This window comes from Ambystoma mexicanum, chromosome 10 (assembly GCF_040938575.1).
Source record: "Ambystoma mexicanum isolate Mex_15411 chromosome 10, UKY_AmexF1_1, whole genome shotgun sequence".
NCBI lineage: Eukaryota > Metazoa > Chordata > Amphibia > Caudata > Ambystomatidae > Ambystoma > Ambystoma mexicanum.
The window spans coordinates 70,234,629-70,253,411 of record NC_090932.1 but is presented as its reverse complement, the minus strand read 5'-3'; the positions used below and the strand labels follow the sequence as shown (position 1 = coordinate 70,253,411).

The window sequence follows — 18,783 nt, the reverse complement described above, 5'->3', positions numbered from 1 at the left end:
ATGGGGTGCCCGTGAGATACTCCCCTCTGCTACCGATTAGGTTCATCCCGGGTGCTCCGCTCACGAATGAAAAAGTATTTTTAATATGGGCCGACAAGCTTAATATTCACTCCTTCAGTGATGTCTTCCCGGGAGGCACCTTCCTAACGCCTCAGATGGCCAAGGAAAGGGGCGGAAGAACCTCACTAGATATATTTCTTTATTTCAGACTGCGCTACACCCTGCATAAAATACTGCCCTCTTTTCCTAAACAACCCCCTACATGGGATCTGCTGCACAAAACCATCCAGGCGAGGGAGAGGGGAGGCTGGTCTCGGCACTTTACAGGTCCCTGGTGGCAGACACCGGATCACCCAATGCCAGAACTCAACAAAGATGAGAATCGGACCTCCGGATGTCGATAGATGCTGGGGACTGGTCCTACATCCTATATCAAACCCAAAAAGTTGCGGTGTATACACGATACAAACTAATACACTTTAATTACGTGCACCAAACGTATTACACCCCTGCCAAGAAACACTGATACCACCCTGAAGTATCGGCCCAATGTGAGCGTTGTACAGCGGCGCATGCCGACTTTTTCCACCTGGCATGGGACTGCCCCGGAATCCAGCGGTTCTGGGCCTCAGTCCTGCGGATCGTCGCCGATATCATTGGGGAACAAGTAGCTCCGCTACCGTTGGCGGCCCTCCTCGGCCTCACAAAATATTTACGCCCTGAATCCCGCAGACTAGCAGCTCTCCTCCTGGTGCTGGCCCATAGGCGGATCGCTATGGCCTGGAGCCGGGGCCCCCTACCCAAAATTGAAGATTGGAAAAAAGACATTACCTATTGTCAGGATGTAGAGAGCGAATTTATAAGAACCCTACCACTGCATGCTCGACCCCCCGACATCTGGGGGCCGTATATTACATATCTGCAAAACAGTGCAGCTCCTTCCGCTACTGAGAGCTCCTGACTCCGAAACAGATTTGTGCGATTGAAAGACACTATATATTTGTGCCTTGTTGGTGATTGACAATTAACCAGGAAAGCCCTGAGGCTTGTTGTTGTGGGCATGGGTGGGGTGGGGCGGCTTTGCGGTCGAACCCGTGAGCGGGAAATGTTATGTTTTCTTGGCGTTTATTTTATTCCTTTCCTTTCCCTGCCCTTTCTTCAATTCGTCCCTTTTCTCCTCTCTGTTTCTCCTTGTTACGTCAACGCACCCTGATGGTGTGCTTGTGTTTTTTGTTGTTCTGAAAATTTTAAAAATAAAGTTTAAAAAAAAAAAAACTTAAATGTCAGGATGGTAGGTCTAACTTGCCCTATGCTATGGTGGGATTCCCTTACCTGAACGAAACGAAGGAAAGACAGAGTCAAAGAGTTCAACTTAATAGTCTGTGTCCCCAAAACCTATTCTCGCTTCTCGCCAATAGAACAAACAAATGTGTAGGGATGTCAAAAGTCAAATTAAACAATTTAACTTAAAGGTCTGAGCTCCTTCCAGCTCTCCGCTTCCTCTCAGCTCCCCTACCTGCCCTACCCGCCCTACCTACCCCCCAACCCCAGTAAAAGAAAGTTCAATGAACAAGAGTCTTAAAGTTTACCTTTCTCCACCAGTTCAAAAGCAATATAGTTCAGAGTCTCTTCTGGGGTTCCCTTCCCCAGGTTTCAAACACAACAATCCAAACAAAAGAGGGGTTCTTGAGAGCCCAATCGCAAGACACTTGCCAGGTTTCAGAGTTCCCTTCCCCAAGACTACGTCTCACACAGGCTTCCTTGGAACTTCATCCTGTGCATCAAGTTACTTTCGTAGGGGAAAGGGCGCAGAAGTGGCCGACGAGCCCGCGGGGTAAAGGGCGCAGGAGTTGGTGTCCGCATGGAGTTTGAGGCTACCAAGCTCCTGAAGACTCCATGCTTGTTTAAAAGAAGGAGTATTACCTACATGTTTCGCCAAAGTTGCTGCATAGGCTGTGTACCTCTTGGAATCTGCACATGCGTCAAGTGGACCTATCGAGTAAACAAGTAACCACCCCGAGCAGGGCTTTGACACCGGTGCAAGGCACTTTGGGGGGGCAAACAGGGCGACATAAGGCAGTTTTTAATAAAGCTATGACGGGAAAAACAACAAGGCGAACAGAACTTTTGTGCTGCCACTGAATTTGCTGCGACTCCAAGTGACACCCGATTGGTCCAGGGTCTCTGAGCTCACTGTCACCTCAACATAAAAGGACCTTTTTGCTAATTTCTCATCTTCCACATAGTAACAATGGCAATTCTAGTCCCCCCCCCCCGTTATATCCACCATACTAGAACAGACACTGGCGCACTTACCTAGACGAAAACTGCTAATTGTGAAAAGGAAAATTCTGACAATTGCCACAGACATTGGCTCCACCATCTTCCTTTTCATGTACTCCTGAAATCAGCTCGTTGAACTCATCTGGACCCCAGGGGGAAGCTTACACCCTTCATTAATGAAATAAATAAATGTATGAGTTCGTCCAACGTCCCTGTTAGTTTGGACTCCTTGGTGGGGGGAGCGGGGGGTGTAGACATTGCATGACATGGAGCCTCTTATTATTAAAATTGATAAGACCTTGTGCTCTCCCCATGAGCCAGCCTGCTGATTTTGGACGAACGGGAAGTGATGACTAATCTTCCAGCTCATCTGCTCAGCCTCTCAGGACTTTTGATGCTGTGTCTGCGATTGTTCCGGCTGCTTCTGTTCCTCCTGCATCTTCCAGCCACAGCATCTCCGAACAGTCCCATTTATCAGCCTCTACCAATGTTATCCCAGCTGAACGGGAGGGTTCTATGCCACCAGAGTCGGTCTTGCCTCATGAGCCTCCTGACTCCCTTGAACACCATCACGGCCCGCGGGGCTCTAAGAACGAGTCCATGCTGGCTGGAGACATTTCCTCGATTGATTATGGGAGGAGGGTGGCAGGCAGCCTTGCCGGTTGGGACAACGGGATGCTTAAGATCTCGCCATTCAGTGAATTTAATGTCAGAAGACTCACTCATGCGGTACAGGGGGAGCCTAGCAGTTAAAAGAGTCAGTGCAGCTCTGTCCTCGCTGAAATTCTTATCCTAAAGAAATTGGTTACATCATTGTTGGGTTTTGTCGGTAAAGGTCTGAACATGGGGGAGTTAGCGCTCCATCAAAAGGATGGGAAAAGGCCCTAAATCCTGTGGCAGAAGCTGGTTCGATCCCGTCTGAAACATGCCCCTGTAACAGCATAGACACGAAAACCATGAAACCCACTGTGGATGAGAGGGACTCGATAAACGGGAACAAACCAAGCAGTAGCCTCACGCCTGCAAATGCAGACAAAACGTGGTCTGTGGTATCTGTTATAGGAGCGACCAAGATCCATCCTCTACTTCAGCGCCTCAATCAACCAATTTCCAAGCGGTCAAGGAACACAGCCTAAAAACCGAATCTAATAAGGTGGAGAGCAGACCGGGTTACCACCCTCCCTGCCCCCCACACCCCCACAGTACCCACCCAGCAAAACCTGGAAGGCAATTAGCAAACCTGACCGAGGGGGCTGTATACTTGCATAGGGTCCCCAAATTGGTTACAAGTGATCATGAATCCAGGGACGCAGTCATCAACAGATGTACTCATTGGCTCCGAGTGCCTATTTGCGTCACAAGAACACATTTTGAGTTGTACACGGGTAAGCCGGAAGGGCAGGAACACCCCTGATTCTGTCAAAAAATAATTCAAGAGCCGAAGTATAGCTAAGCGCATTTTGAGTTTCCTGGCAAGATGTCTTCCCTCAGTGAATAGTGCAATCATATCCAGTGCCATGACCAGGAAAACATTAAGGAGGCCAGTGCTCTCAGGAACGAATACCATTCCACTTGGGAATATGTTTATAGTTGATACTTTCCAGCTGATATCCCCCATAGTAAATGCCCAATCAATGACATTGTGTTTCTATCCAGGGTCCAACTGTGCCACAAACCAAACTCCCCGATTGCTTCATTTTTTAAAAAATGTTTTGTGTTACAGTTAAAGTATTACAATTATGACTTCACAAAATTCTATAACTGTATAGAATCGAAAATGTCTGCCTAAAATCTATATCATTGCATTCTATAAGAGAAAGAAAGGAAAAAAAGACCAATTCCTTATTAATTTCCTCTCTAAGAGAAAGAAAGAAATAGAGCAGAAAACGATCGAAATCACATAATTCACCTCCCAATTCATAGTTACTTCAAAAAACTGAGTTCACGTAAAAATGTTATCACCGCCCACGTTAAACATGCCCAGAACTAAGATGGGTCCGTAGCCACCAAGCCTTATCCACAAACTTACAAACTTTTACAATCTAAGGGAGAGAGTGCCTAGGCATTCAATAAGAATATGATGTAGGGTCTCCAAACGAGCTTCGGTGCAACATTGGCAAATATTATCCCTATAGATTTCCTTGTGCCTCGAGTGGAGAATTTCCCTCGTGGGTAAAATATTCAAACGAAATCTGAATAAATCAGACCGACCTTTATCAGAGTGAATGGGAGGGCGATCATTTCTTAGATCTCTTGACTGTTATGGTCTCTATCCAATCCTTTCTTAATCTTTTTTTAACATATAATGGATTGTCATACAGGTCACTAGTTTCACAATCACAGGAGATCAGAATACCCTGTGCATAAGTGGCGAAACCTGCCAGAAACCGGTTCCCTGCTTTCAAAAGCTCTACATTGAGGTCTTCATACAGAGTATTGACTTGTGGGCAGCCAATAAGTCTTCATGTGAACACTATTCTCCACTCTACATGACAGCGGAGGGAGAGAAGACCTAGTATGCATCTCAGAGGCCACAGGAAGAGATTGTGGGAGGAAAAAAACACTTCTCCATAGTAGGCCTTCCAGTCTTTCCCAGTTTATTGCGACAAACGCTGGCAATACATATGCCATGAATCAAAATAGGAATGATTTTGCTGGCATAGAATTTTAAGAGGGGTTTTATCGAGAACTTACAGAACGAAGCATTCAGTTTCTTCATCCGACAGCCAAGGTTAGTCAGCTTAATTTCAAGGATGCCCTCTATATACATTCTTGATGGGAAAGATTGAATATTGAACCCCAGATATAAGACGTCCTTGCCTTCGGAGATAACTTGTCCAGACAGCTCCCATATGAAAGGGAATTCCCTAGTGAGAGGGCGTTTGAAAGTAACTATTTTAGATTTGGCCGGGTTGATCTTTAAATTATTCGCCTTTGCGTAATCATCAGATGCATCCAGTAATCTCTGAAGTTCTATGGGGGTGTAATCTAGTTGCACAATGTCTTCTGTGTACGCAACCTCATTTCCAACCATAGGACTACACAGTCCCTTACCTCGCAATTCAGTGGCCAAATCCGCTAGATATAAATTAAAGAGGTATGGAGCCACCATACACCCCCGTCTCACTCTCTTATAGGTCCGTATACAAATGGATAGATTTCCTCTGGTATCAAGACTAATCCTCGGAGCAGACTTGTGTAGCTCGACTATGATAAATTGAATTTAGCCTGTGCAGTGTTGCTGCAATTCCCCAGCCCTGCTGGATAATCAATTTTAATTGTGCTTGCGGCTGTTTTTGCTCCCACAAGGCGCATCTCCATTTGTCTCCACCCTCCACCCCAACCACCTCCAACTGCATTAGTGCTTCAGTCTGGAAAGTGCCCTCCCCTCCCTTGACTTTTGCCTACCATGTCGCTATCCTCTCCCAACTGCTTCACAATCATCTATCTGCCTCCTATCACTAAATCTGGGCGGAAGAAACTTAAGGAAACTCTGGGCTGCAACACAAGCCTTCGTATTGCAGACACCCATGTCACCGCTTCTGCCAGTGAGACGGTCACTGACATCCTCTTCTTCGTTAACTCACCTGACCTATGGACTCGCTATATTGTTGGCTTTCTCTGTCCCATCGCCTTTTCTCCCATTAATGGTGGCACTCGCTGGGAGGTCCTCCTCGAACTCTTCACCATTTCCAGAGTCATCATTAATGTCTATTTCAACTGAACCATCATGATTCTGGGTACTCAACCCAACCTTTTTCTCTTCAATTGACTCCTCCCTCGCCTTTCTAATCTAACCTCCAACTCCAGCCAGGCTCACTTGCCCACTGTGCCTTCCTCCTCTTCTACACAGGCCCCCTTGCCCACTACACCTTCCGCCTCCTCCTCTGTACAAGCGGCTGGGCCCTGCCCTACTGCCCCGGCCCCCTTGACGACTCCTCCATCCACTACTATCCCTCTGGCTCTCTTGCCACCCTCAGGGGGTGCCACTGTCCCATGCGCCCCCCACAGAAGATGGCAAGATGGCAAGCTGCTCCACATTGCCACCCTTAACACTTGCTCTGCAGTAAAACACTCAGATATCTGCAACCTTCTCGAACTCGTGGATCTTGATGTAATCGCCATCACGGAAACATGGGTCAAGGACAGCTGTCACACGCTTTGACACTATCCTCGCTGTTGGCTACAAAATCCTCTCTGTGCCCAGAGAGTAGCATTGATTTTCCCTGAATTGATACAGGTGTCTTTTATCCCTATTTCGGCCTTACTCCTCCGAGTGCCTAGTCTGCAGGCTCTCTCTGACCTAATTCTTTTCTCCTCATGGCCACCTTCTATTGGCCCCATGGATAGCTCACGGTCTTCCTTTCGGAATGGACCGACCTAGCCTCTTCTCTACTCTCCTCCTCCTGCTGGGTGATCTCAACATCCATCTGGACTCTCGCGACTTGTCAGGACCTTTCCGCAACCTATGTGACTCTCTCTCTCCCTCTCTATTCTACCCTCTGGTTCCACTCACACCGCAGGCTACATGTGGATGCTCTCATTTCCACTGACATCCCATGCTCTATACCTCTCACTACCTCTCTCTTGGACCGACCACTCTCTTCTATCAACTCACCTAAAGCTCTCCTCTGGCAAAAACTCACCTTGCAGAGCCATTCGGCTTTATAGCCACCAGGTCCAAGTGTAAGTAGCTGCCTTTGCCTCCACCTACTACACTCCTCCCATTCCTGCGGCTGACTCCCACCCTGACAGCCCTCACTACCTTTAATCTCCCGATCTCCAGCACTCTTGATATTCTTGACCCAGTCATGATGGTCCGACTGAAGCCTTAAAAAAAAGTTCAACTCTTGGTACAACTCAGACCTTGGACCCTTGCCCTTCAAAAACCATCAAGGACAACATTGACTCCCTCGCACCAGCCCTGGCCGACCTTAGCAACCTCTCCTTTTCCACTGGAGATTTCCCAAACTCCCTTTGCTCAAGAAACCCTCTGCTGACCCTTCCATCCTGTCAAATTACCGCTTGATCTCTATCACTCCTTTCTTGGGAAAACTCCTGCAGAAGCTGTCTATCTCTCAGCTAAACCTCCACACGGAATCAATCAGTTGTTTCCACAACCATCAGTCTGGCTTTAGAGCATCCAGAGGCACAGAACCTGCTCTTCTGAACACCTGTGAAAGCCTGTTCTCAAATCTCGATACTAACACTCCCTCTGTCCTAATTCTCCTTGATCGCTCTTCCGCCTTTGACACGTATAACCACAACATCCTGATCTCACAGCTTTGTGACACCATGGGAATCACCAGTCAGGCTCTGGTTTGGTTAACCTCTTTTCTCTCCAACTGCCCATCCCAGGTCGAACTTGGTGCTTTTCTCTTGACTATGACCCTCTCAACCTGTGGCATTCCCCAGGGCTCTAACCTATCCCCCTGGTTCTTCAACGTCTGCATGGCTACCTTGGCACGCGTGATTGCCACTTTTACCTCTAACTTCCAGTGTTATGCGGATGACACGCAACTATCCTTCAGGCTACCCTCAGCCACCCCCTCCTCTTCACTCATACCCAACTGTCCATTATATAGTCATGGTGTGCCGCAAATGACTTGTCTCAATGCCAGTAGAACTGAGAGATTGTTTGCATTGGGACCCCTGCATCTGCTTCCCCCCCTCTCACTCTGGCCAGCTTCCCTTGGCCCCGCGCCAACCCCTACCTGTGAGGCCAAAAACCTTGGAGTCATTTTCGACTCCATTCTCTCTTTCCCCTCTCACATTTCTGACATCTCAAAAAAATCCAACTATCAACTACACCCCCTCAGAGGCACTGTACCTTTTCTCACCTCCCCCAGTGGCTCACAGTCTCCAGAGCCTTGGTTCTCTCAAGGCTGGACTATTGCAACAGCCTCTTCCTCAAGCTCCCTGCTTCTGCCCTGCACCCTCCGAAACTCATCCAGAACAGAACCGCGAGACACATCCTTGGCCTCAAGCACAGGGACTGCATCTCTCTGGCGCTGAAATCTCTTCACTGGCTCCCCGTGGCTGCAAGGATCAAATTCAAGACACTCTGCATTGTCCACAAGGCATTCTGGGGCCTGGGACACGCTTACCTTCAACACTGCCTTCCTAAATACTGTCCCTCTCGAGCACTCTGCTCATCTACCTCCAACCTTCTCCGAGTGAGGGGGTTCTCCAAGCAGAGATTTGGTGGGAGATCCCTTTCCTCAGCAGGCGCCTCACTCTGAACAGCCTCCCTGCCACCCTATGTCTTGAGCCAGATATTCTTAAGTTCCAGAAACTCCTCAAGACCTTCCTCTTCTCCTCTTCCTTCTCTCTCACCCTACACTGCTAACCTAGGTCTCTGCCCTTCCTTCTCTCCCTCCTTTCCATGCAGCTTATTGACTGGCCACCTGGTGCACCTCAGAGTCTTACAGGACAGTCCTTTTTGCACTTGCCTCAGGGCCCCTCACCCCCCCCCTCACTGCACTTGAAATAAATCTGAGAGTTTCTCTCTGCACTTCACCAGTCTACCAGCTGGGTGCACTTTATCCCCTGCCCCTCCCTTGCCCGCACTTGCAATCTGTATTCAGCACAGCCTGTAGATTGTTCCATCTGTTCTCCCTTGTCTTCACCCCTTAATGTGCACTTGAAAAAACCCACAGAATCGCTGTTAGGCCCATTTGCTGTATCTAAACTGCTAAATGTATCATTCACTTAATCTGCTGATGCAGACAGTTATCGCCTCAGAAATTCAAGGTCTCTGAGCAACTGTTTTTCCCCCTTGTTCCAACCCTCTTCGAGCGCTTTCAAACACTTGCCTGTCTATAGGCGCTATATAAATAAACATTAACATAACACAGATAGAAGAGACTCAGTGATACCCCAGATTCCCCCCAAAGTCGCTCCATCTACAGTATCAAAAACCTGCGACAAATCGACCCAGGCTCCAAACAATAGGGCCCGTTCTTTACAAGGCTTTTACTCGATGTTGTGCTAAGGATAAGCAGCAGAAAAATATAGGCTTCTGTTCCCATTTCCCTTGAGGAGATTCCACTCCGTCAGGAAAACTAGCAGTTTTCGTCTTGACGGACTTGGCATCTTCCAGGTATCTACTGCTAATTGGGTTTTAATGCACTGGGCACTTAGGTCACCCGACAAGATGATACTACAAGCACCATTTGTAATTTTTAGGTCTGTTAAAACGTGCGCCAAGTTACTCAGAAAGGAGTGTAAAGGTAAATTAGCAGGATTACAATAGATATTTATCACCCATAACACCATGGCTACTTTCGGGGGCCTAATTTTAGTTTTTATTGCTGGGATACCGGGAAGTCACTACTTATGATTTCTGAGTTGGAGAATGCATCATTCCTTCGATTAATTAGCAGACTACCAGCAGGCCTGTCTTTGCTTTGGTCTGTGGCTAGTTTTCTTTATTGTAAACCCATCTAATTAGAATCAAATATATTAACCTTCAAGTACTGGGCTCTGGGTCCGCTGTATAACCTGTTCAAAATTGATAGGTTTCATTTTCGTTTTTTCTTTCCTCATTTTCCCCTTGTAATAAAACTGTATTGGTATTGTTTTATATTTGTTTCGCAATACTTTTATGGCACAATGCCGAAATAAAGTCATTGACTGACCAATACTTTCACTTGCTTCCATTGATTGCTCTCAGGATTTACTGTGTGCTCTCTGGGCTTCTCTGGTTTCTCCTCGGCTGCCCTTTGGCTCTGTCACCATGTGTGTCACGCCCCTTTCCAAATGGCAGCTTTGTCACACTTCATTTACTTCTTGTGGTTCACCTTTTAAACTTTCTTCATTGTGCAACAATTACTCAATGATGTATAATTGTAGTTCATAGTTTAATAGAGTATTTTGTAGCTTAATTGTATTCAGATTGAAAGTTTGAGTTGGTTTGTTGTGCTACATACATTTAGTAATTAGTTTACTGATTTGCTTCACAGTTAAATTTCCCTTCTAATTTGGTATTAACTAAACACTCATTTCTGAGTTTGTTTGGTGTGCAACATGCATTCAGCGTTTTACTGTTCTTATTTTTAATGTCAAACGTCCCTTTGAGTTCGGAATTCACTGTGCACTTCCTTCACACTTTTTAGTTATTCAATGTACGCTAATTCAGTGTTCAATATACGTTGCTTTCCGTACTTTCATTCTGTTTAAGACTCGAAAGTGTTCCTTTCAAGCGCGCAACCACTTAAAACTTAATTAGTTCATAAAGGAAGGATTTGCAACTTTGGAGGCTTTCGAAAACGTGCCTGTTCCTTTAACAAGGCACGCCACCACACTGCTATATTATATCGGTCTCGGATCTCATTGACAATAGCGGTTCACTTGCCGAAGCTCGAGTTAGAGTAACACTGGGTTCCTCGCTGACTTAGCCCATAAAGGTCGGGGGAGGATTAGGTTTGTCATAAAAGGGGCATGCAAGGTCCCACCCAAGGGTTCCCCACTCCCAATCCTCACCACCCAGGTGATCCTTCCTCGCTTCTCCACCCCCAGGGTCAGGACCCAAGAGTGGCGGCAACCTGCGCAGACGATCAAAGGGGAGTGGGAGTGAGAATACCCTTGGGTTTCTCAGACTGCAAAGCTAACTGCCAGAAGTGAAAGCCAAACAGTTGGAAGTGTAAAGGTGAATGCAGGGAGTACAACAGGAAAACAAGAAGGGGTGAACCAGACCTTCCAACAGCCATTCATGAATGACCAAGTGAGACAAGTTCAATAATTAGTATTACGAGTAAGTGTGGTGAAGAACATGGCAGGAATCATAATACAGCCGGGTCCGGTGGCACAGACGAGAATATTGAACTGTAAATCTCTTAGAGTACAACACCCATATCAGTCAAAATAAAGTGATGGGTCTTTAACCTTTGAGAATGAAGCAAGACCAATCAGTGGACACATTTGCCAGTCCCCAAAAGTGAGGAGTGGGTCTTTCTTGTGGGGAGAAAACAATCTACCCTAGAACAGCTAGGGACCAAGCACACATCCTATACAGGCAAAGAAGAGAAGGCCTACACCCCATTGCTTCAAAATAATGGGGATGATCAAGAAAAGTAAACACCATTAGTCCCCAAAGGCTACACAAGGTAATCTAAGCAACATCAATCTGAGAAAAGCAATAGTCAAAACCCAGCGTGGATCACATCTGGCATGAGTAGAACATGTTGGCCTCCTACTTCTAAGCACAGTGCTGTTTGGGCTCCCCTCCAATATAGCATTGTTGATTAAGGGAAAAGCAAACCTCAATATTGACCGGAAGGTAAAGAGGTATATCTTGGTAGGCAGCTATAGGACTTTGTTGCAGAGCAACTGAGACAAGTGTTACAGATGGCTCAAAGAACACTACAACTTCTGAGATGGTTCAAGGGTTTTTATTACAGTTTAGGCAAGCCGCCAAGGCCGTTCCTCTCTCTCTCTCATCTATAAGCACCAGTCCTACCCATGCCCAAGCGACCTTATTCCCAAGGTTCATATATAAAGGTTTCTCCCTACTGTCCAACTTCTATACTATGCTAAAAGGGAACCCCTAAAGGCCAACACCTTAACTACCTAATCTACCTCTGGGACTTACTAACAGACCTAACATTTATCCAGTGTTTAGTCGACTAAAAGGGATAGTGGACTGTACCTTCCAGGCACTCTGGCCAATTCAGTAGTCTTCCTGTCACACCCACGTACTCCCTCTCCGTTTGATGTTCTCCTCTCACTAATCTCCTACTCCAACTCCATATTCCTACCACCAGGGGCTTCCTCCTCTGTCCCTACAATGTCTTCCATTCTCTCTCTCCTACCTCCACCCTTCAATGTTACAACTCCCTCCTCCACACTACTACCCTTCTACACCACTTTCTGCTCAAACACACTCCTTTCTCACACAAGCACTTCAGATTCACTACATACACTTCCTCTTGAACACCCTTGCCCCACCCACACACACACCAGCACCACTTTCACTCACTGACCAATACCTCACCTGCTTCAAAAATCAACTCCACACTCCACTCCACTGTTCGTCCCCTGCTGATCTCTTGGTATGCCACTTCCTCCTTCACCTCCGACTTCACCTGAGCAACCCACACCTTCCTGCTCCTGGGATCTCTGTTAATCCCCTCCCTATAGTGTGGTTTGTCTGGCTCTGGTCAGTCTGTTGCATACAGAGTGAATTCTAAATATTGTGTTAAGCCCTGACCCCCCCCCCCCCCGTGTGAGTCACCATGCAATGGTAATGGCAGCCGAGACGTGCAATGCATAATATTGTATTTACTTGGTCTGGTCTACTCCTATGGGAGTACAGTCTGGGTGGGGTCTGCAACCGTGGGTATTGTGCCTGGCAATCTAGGGTTGTCTGCTTCAGCTTTGTAGGAGCTTGCGCAAATACTGGAAAGCAGTGCACAGCAGAATTACCAGTCATATGAGCTTTTCAGTCCTCCCTCTACAGTGTGACAGGGCCACTTACCTGACCTGGTCAGGAGTGGGAGGAAACCCTGACCCCAAACTCCCTTTGAGGTGTCGAAGTGCAGGCAGACACACCCCTCCCCCTGCTAGCCCCTTCTTACCCGAGGGAAAGGAGTCGGCACAGGGACACCACGAGAGCTGGCTGAGCATGACCAGCTGAGGGACACTGACATTGCGTTCCAGGTCTCAACTGCACCAGCAGCCAAGGCAGCGGCAGCGGGAGAAGCCGGGCGGAGCGCATCTCCCTAAGGGGAAGGGGTTGTGGGGAGGGGGTACAGCACCTCAGAGGCGGACTGAAAAGGAAACAACTCCAGCAGATGTTATCTGTTGGAGCCTGTGGCTGAAGAGCCATTAAACCACCAGCTAAATGAACAATAAAAATAGGCCTAACAGAAGGCCCTATAAATAAGGGGCACCAGTCCCCTTTAATTGCGAGTAGCCCAGGCCAGGAACATGAGGCAGAGCGTAACACTTAAGAATCATTCTCAAGCCTCTGCAGTCACACCACCTCAGCTCAAGTAAGGGATTGGTTAAGGATAGTTGGTCAATCCAGGGAGGGTTATTTAACAAGTAGCTTGGGGATGGTCTTCTGTGGGTTAAGTAGGGTGAGGTCAGGTGGTGGAGGGAGGACACCGAGAGACCAGAGGACGGCGGACTGGAAGGAGTGAAGGTGGATGGAGAGAGGGGTCTGCAGAGTAGTTGTGCATGAGTGAATAGTGGGTGGCATAGTGGTAGAGTAGGAGTCAAGGAGAGGAGGTGTAAATAGATGCAGTAGTAGTAGTAGTAGTAGTAGTAGTAGGGGTAGTGCGAGCAGGGGAAGGTGTTGGCAGTGGTAGAACAGTAGTGGGCGTAAGTGGAGATCAAAGTAGTGGCAGCAGCAGAGGAGAAGAAGTGGCAGTAGTAGTACATGGTAGTTAGGAGAGAGGGTGAGGGAAAAGTAGCAGGAACAGCATAGTAAAAGTAGAGGTAGACAGAGGAGGTAGTAGAAGAAGTAGTACACGGTAGAGGTAGCAACAGTAGCAAAGAGATCGTAGTAATAAAGAAAGTAGTAAGAGGAGAGACCTATTAGTAGGTGGAGTAGTGGAGTAGCATTGGGAGGTAGTGAGTGGAAGAGGAGGAGAGCAGGTGGTGTGTCAGGAATAGGGTCTGGGGCAAGCCCAGGAGACAGTATACTAGAAAATGAGGAGAAATCTACAGTTCCCAGCATGTTTAGGGGCAAGTTGTAGTCTATGGAATTCGCGCCGTGAGACAGCTGAAGCCATTAGGAGAGTATTTAGCCGTTGACCGCCCATGCACAGGTGCTGATAATTGAGGTTGTGCAGCACGGGCGATCATGATGGCGTGTGAGGAACGTTGGACGATCTGATGGCGAGCTGGTGAGAAACATTCACGGAGGCGAACAGGGGCTGCAGGCAACACGGCAGTGAGGGAGAGTTGTCGGCCTGCACATGCATTTCCTTGCTGGCGGACTCTGGAGGCCACGCGAGTCACGCGGCAGCCCTCTCTCTGGGCCACGCCAGTGAACTCCTTCATACCGCTGCCTTCAGACTATGTGCGGCAGTAGCTCCCAGAGGCTACTGCGTTTCACGGCGGCATATCCTGATGTCCAGGTGTACTCTCGAGGCACCCAGACCCTAAGATAAGTAAATCCAAATATTCATGTGAATTTTGCGAGCTTTATGTTATGTGCTACGTTTTGAGAGACTTCATGAGTTATTGATGTTAGGTAAACCGGTGTGAGTATCACGTGTTATACCCAGAGTATGAGACAATACTTGCAGTAAAGAGAGGAAATCTTTACTAATGGGAAGGGGCAAGGTTGTTCAGTCCTACCACGACAGGAAAGTCACGATTTATGTTTTTTGCTTCTGTTTGCTCATGTTAAATGTCGCCCACAGGGCCATGTGTCATGTTGAATTCATGTAGGGAAGATTCCATTGTATGTGCCGTACAGTTTGTGTTGCTTCATGTCTGCTATATGTGATAACCACATGGTTAGGGTCAGGGGTATGGTGTAGGGTAATTAAGAACCCTAATCCCTACTTCGGTGTACTCAGGAGTTGGACAGGCTAGGGAGGAGTTTCAGTATTAGGTGTCTGTGTTATATATAGGCATGTTCTCTCTTCCCTACCTTCCCTTTGTCATTCCACCCCTTTCCTTAACTCAGTCTTCCCCCCCATTGGCTGCCACGTGGTTATCTGTGTATTTACATCCAGACGCCCGTGCCAACCACGGTGGGAGGGTCGATCTATTCGGCTTCTGTGGTTCGGGAGAGGGGGTTGAAACCCTTTCATCCCTCATTAGACTTGATAAGGTGGAAGGAAGGTAAAATCTAAGTGGAGGTAGGCAGAGTGTCAGATCGAAGGGACAGAAGAGAGATGGGAAGGACTACTGGACAGGAACAGTAGAAGGGCAGGAGAATGTGTGCGTGGTTGCCTGAGCGATTCTAACTGGCCGGCTGTTGGGCACTATTTCCAGAACGCCCTAGAACAGCAAGAGGGTCTAGGAGAAGGATAGGTAGAAGGCCCTAGGAAGTCAGCTAGCCAACACATCGGGGCAGCCACCGAAGTCTTAGTCCACACGCAAAACAGTAGGGGCTACCGTGCCCTAGTACTAGCTGCGGTTAAGGCTGCCTGGGTTAGGGTGGTGGTAGCCCAAGGGAGACGAGAGAATGAGGGAAGGCCCTAGCACCAAATTCCTCAAAACCCTGGTAAGCCCAGAGTTCTCCAGCAAATTACATCAAAAAGCAATACATGTATTTTATATCAAATAAAGACCCTTGATCAGTCTTAAGCAGTCAGAGTGAGTTTCTTTGTGACGCCCTATCACAACTCCCTCTCTCTCACTTTGCGGGTTCCCAGTTCCTGGTGGTGAGATACGGGTAGCATAGGACAATCGGGGGCTGCTCCCTCTCTGCCCAGCACTCCAATCAGCAGTATTGTGAACACTATATCTAGGGGAAATAAAGTGAGAAAACATGTCAAGCATTTGGTTTAAGAGGCATGTGGGGATGCAAATGGATATTGCGGATACAGAAGCTAGCACTTTGGGTGAGGTGGTAATTAGTGCCCTCTCCTGCCACTACCCCCTTCTGGGGTATGACTGGCACCCTGGTAGACCTCTAACCCCCACTGACGGGTGTTCCCGTCCATTCTTGAAAAGGTCAGGCAACCTTTTGGATGCTTTGTTTGGTTTAAATTCTGTATTTTGGACGATGTTGGGGGTGTGGGCTATCTAAATATTTGTAGGAAAGGTAGATAAACAGGATGGGAACATTTGCTCCCCTCGCCCAACAACCACTGTAATTTCCAGAGTTTTGTGTGGTCGTAGGATAGAAATTGTCCTCTTTGCTAGCGGGAACCAATTTGCACAATCAGCTACCCAACAGAGTGGTAGATTTTTAAGCAGAGATGTGCATCCGCTGGAGAACTCAAATATACTCGAGGGTGAGGCCAATATTCCCATTACACGTTTTCAAGCGAATGTGAAGTAAGATTTTAGTATCCAACATTGTAGCATTTCCCTTATTTTCACAATGGGTTTCAATATGACCATGATACATCAAAAATATCAGCTTAAGATCAAACAGATCCAATCAAAACCTAACTTGTGGGCAGGCAAATATGCATCCAATACAAAATGGAGAAGTGTGAAAAACTGATATGTCACTGAAACTTACCTGAAATCGAACAGATACAACAGCCCCACAAATCTCCTCCCCCACCATGAACTGTTCACCCAAGAGGGCGAGAATCAGGTTCTCCCAACAGCGGGATGCCAGACCCTTTCGTAGACGAATAATCCACTTGCCACCATTCTTATTTGCATCATCCTGTGGACAACAAATGAAACAAATTTTTTTAAAAAAAGGAACAAAACGGGGAGTTAAGTCAATGCATTATGAAGTGCTCCAAAAAGGGAGAACAGCCAAGCACAAATAATTGCCAAATTCAGAAGACAGAACATAGTGATATGTGGGTGATCGAGCAGTTACTGAGCGAGGATGACTGTTCGTTCATCAATCTGGGTAGAACAGAGATTTCAACAACAAAAAAAGAAAAACGACATGAATGGTACTTCCCAGTCTCCCATTTCATTAGCCCTGGCTGCTGGTTTTCTAAGATGGTTTACTCTCTTGATCTCCTTTGCTAGGTAAACCTTAAACACCATATTGGAGTTCTCAGTCAGTTCTACTACTAAGGGTTTGCACCACTGAAAAACCTCCCAGAAGGACTGAGAACACATATGGAGTGTGGGATCCAGTGACCACCCTAGGAGGGGGAAGTGGAGGGTTAAGGGAGAAAGAAGAGGGTGAGGGTGGTGCCACTTCAATGCAACGGTTCGCCTATCAAAGGTGAGGAGGCTGAAGGAGTTTGTCAGGACTATCCCTACCCGCTTCCACAGTTAACATGAGTCAAGATAGAGTAGGGCACCTAGAGGCCAGGACTCTGAGTTCCATTTACTGGATCAACATGGGTACCCCATTTGGCCAACCGTCAGCACTCCCATATGTGGCAAGGAGTGCAGCCACCACATTCTAATTTATTCATCAAAGTTCTTTGTGGGAGAGATGAGGGTGATCATCACATGGAGAATGACCACAACCCCATTTTGTCATAGCTAGATTCCATTGGGCATCTGGGGTAGAAACTGCATCCCTCACTGGGTGCAGTGAATGAGTGAGTCCAATAAGATAGCGCATACCAACTAAACCACTTCCCGATGGGGTTATGCACTGTGCATGGGTATACCCAACTTTGGTTGAGAAAAGAAAGGTTTTAGGGAGGGCTCTGAAGTGGAAAAGGTTCGGCCAGAGCAGATTTTGGATATAGTGTGTTCTACTGTGGACCCAGAATGCTTCAGCTTCAACCTTAATGTGAGATAAAGGTACATGTGGTGACAGCAGGAAGGCAAGGAGAGAAGGGAGACCCTGGTCCTGCCCTCAGTGCTACTGAAAAGCTGCTGATACAGTAATGGAACCTGCCTCTGCACCTTAGCTCCAGTTTGGATTTTTAGCTGCTGGGCATACTTCCTTCTGCTGGTCCTCCTAATTAGCAGGACTAGGAGAATGTGCTTGGACCATCTTTTGGACGTTTTACTGCCACCTTTACATTTAACCACCTTGGTCATCACTTTGGTAAAGAAAGTTGCCTTCACCTAGAAAGCTGTCGGACACCAATATTCGGTCTCTGCTGTTGGTCATCTTCATTGTGGGACCATTTTCTGCTGGCTGGCTTTGCCCACTGAGCCATCAGAATCTGCTTTGCTGGGTTTCTCCTTCTAAGAGCCATCTTCATCAATGTTTTGACTCCTGGCTGGTGGGTCCCACTCCAAGGAAGGCCAATTATTTTTCTTTTTGCACATGTGGTTCCATGTTCAAGTCCGTGGGTGACTGGATTGTGTACAAGAGCTGAATTGTCTTTTTGTAAACCCCCTAGGTTGGTGGGTTATCCAAGATATTTGCCCTCTGGGGTTCCCATGGTCCATTGTCTTTGGACTATGGAAGTTGCTTTCTACCGCTTTTTGCCATTTGTTTGTATTGGTCCAAATCACGTGTGGCTGTAGGTCATCCTGGGGTTTCTGGGTCTTCTGCACACCAATGATGTAGAACTGGTACTTGCCTTCCTTTTCCTCATAACCAAGCCTGTGCCTACTAACGTGTCCCACTGATTCCTGTGGGAAACCTTTGAACTTGCCTGGAGCTGTCCCACTGTAACTCTTGAGGGTACTTACATCAGGGTGCAAAATGTGCACTCGCCATGAGACATTGGGCTAGTGATCTTTGACTCTTGGCGAGAAAGAAATGTGTGCTGTGTATGTATAGAATTGAGGTGGAAAGTGCCTTTATGGCTGGTTAGTAGCTTGCAGCTTGAATTTTTGCATCATGCGTTCCTGCCTCTGGACAGATTTCCTGGGTCCCTGGAATTTTAGCAAATGCCCCCGATTTCATATGTATTTTTAAAGTCCTGTGTTGCCCTCCTGCCTATGGGAATTGCTTTGCTACAATGTTTAACTGCCAAGTGT

The 18,783-nt window shown here is 47.3% G+C and overlaps 1 protein-coding gene across 9 annotated transcripts in view; it reads right to left on the bottom strand.

The window, feature by feature from the left end:
* The window catches only part of EIF4E2 (eukaryotic translation initiation factor 4E family member 2), a 265,342-nt gene that overhangs the window by 102,564 nt on the left and 143,995 nt on the right, over nt 1–18,783 (bottom strand). For all 9 annotated transcript variants that reach the window (XR_011275971.1, XM_069617530.1, XM_069617531.1 and 6 more), the window contains one exon: nt 16,439–16,591. Coding sequence is in view for 8 of the 9 variants with exons in the window: in XM_069617530.1 (XP_069473631.1) it covers nt 16,439–16,591 (153 nt within the window). In the remaining variant the exon portion in view is untranslated. The remainder of the gene's footprint in view (nt 1–16,438; nt 16,592–18,783) is intronic.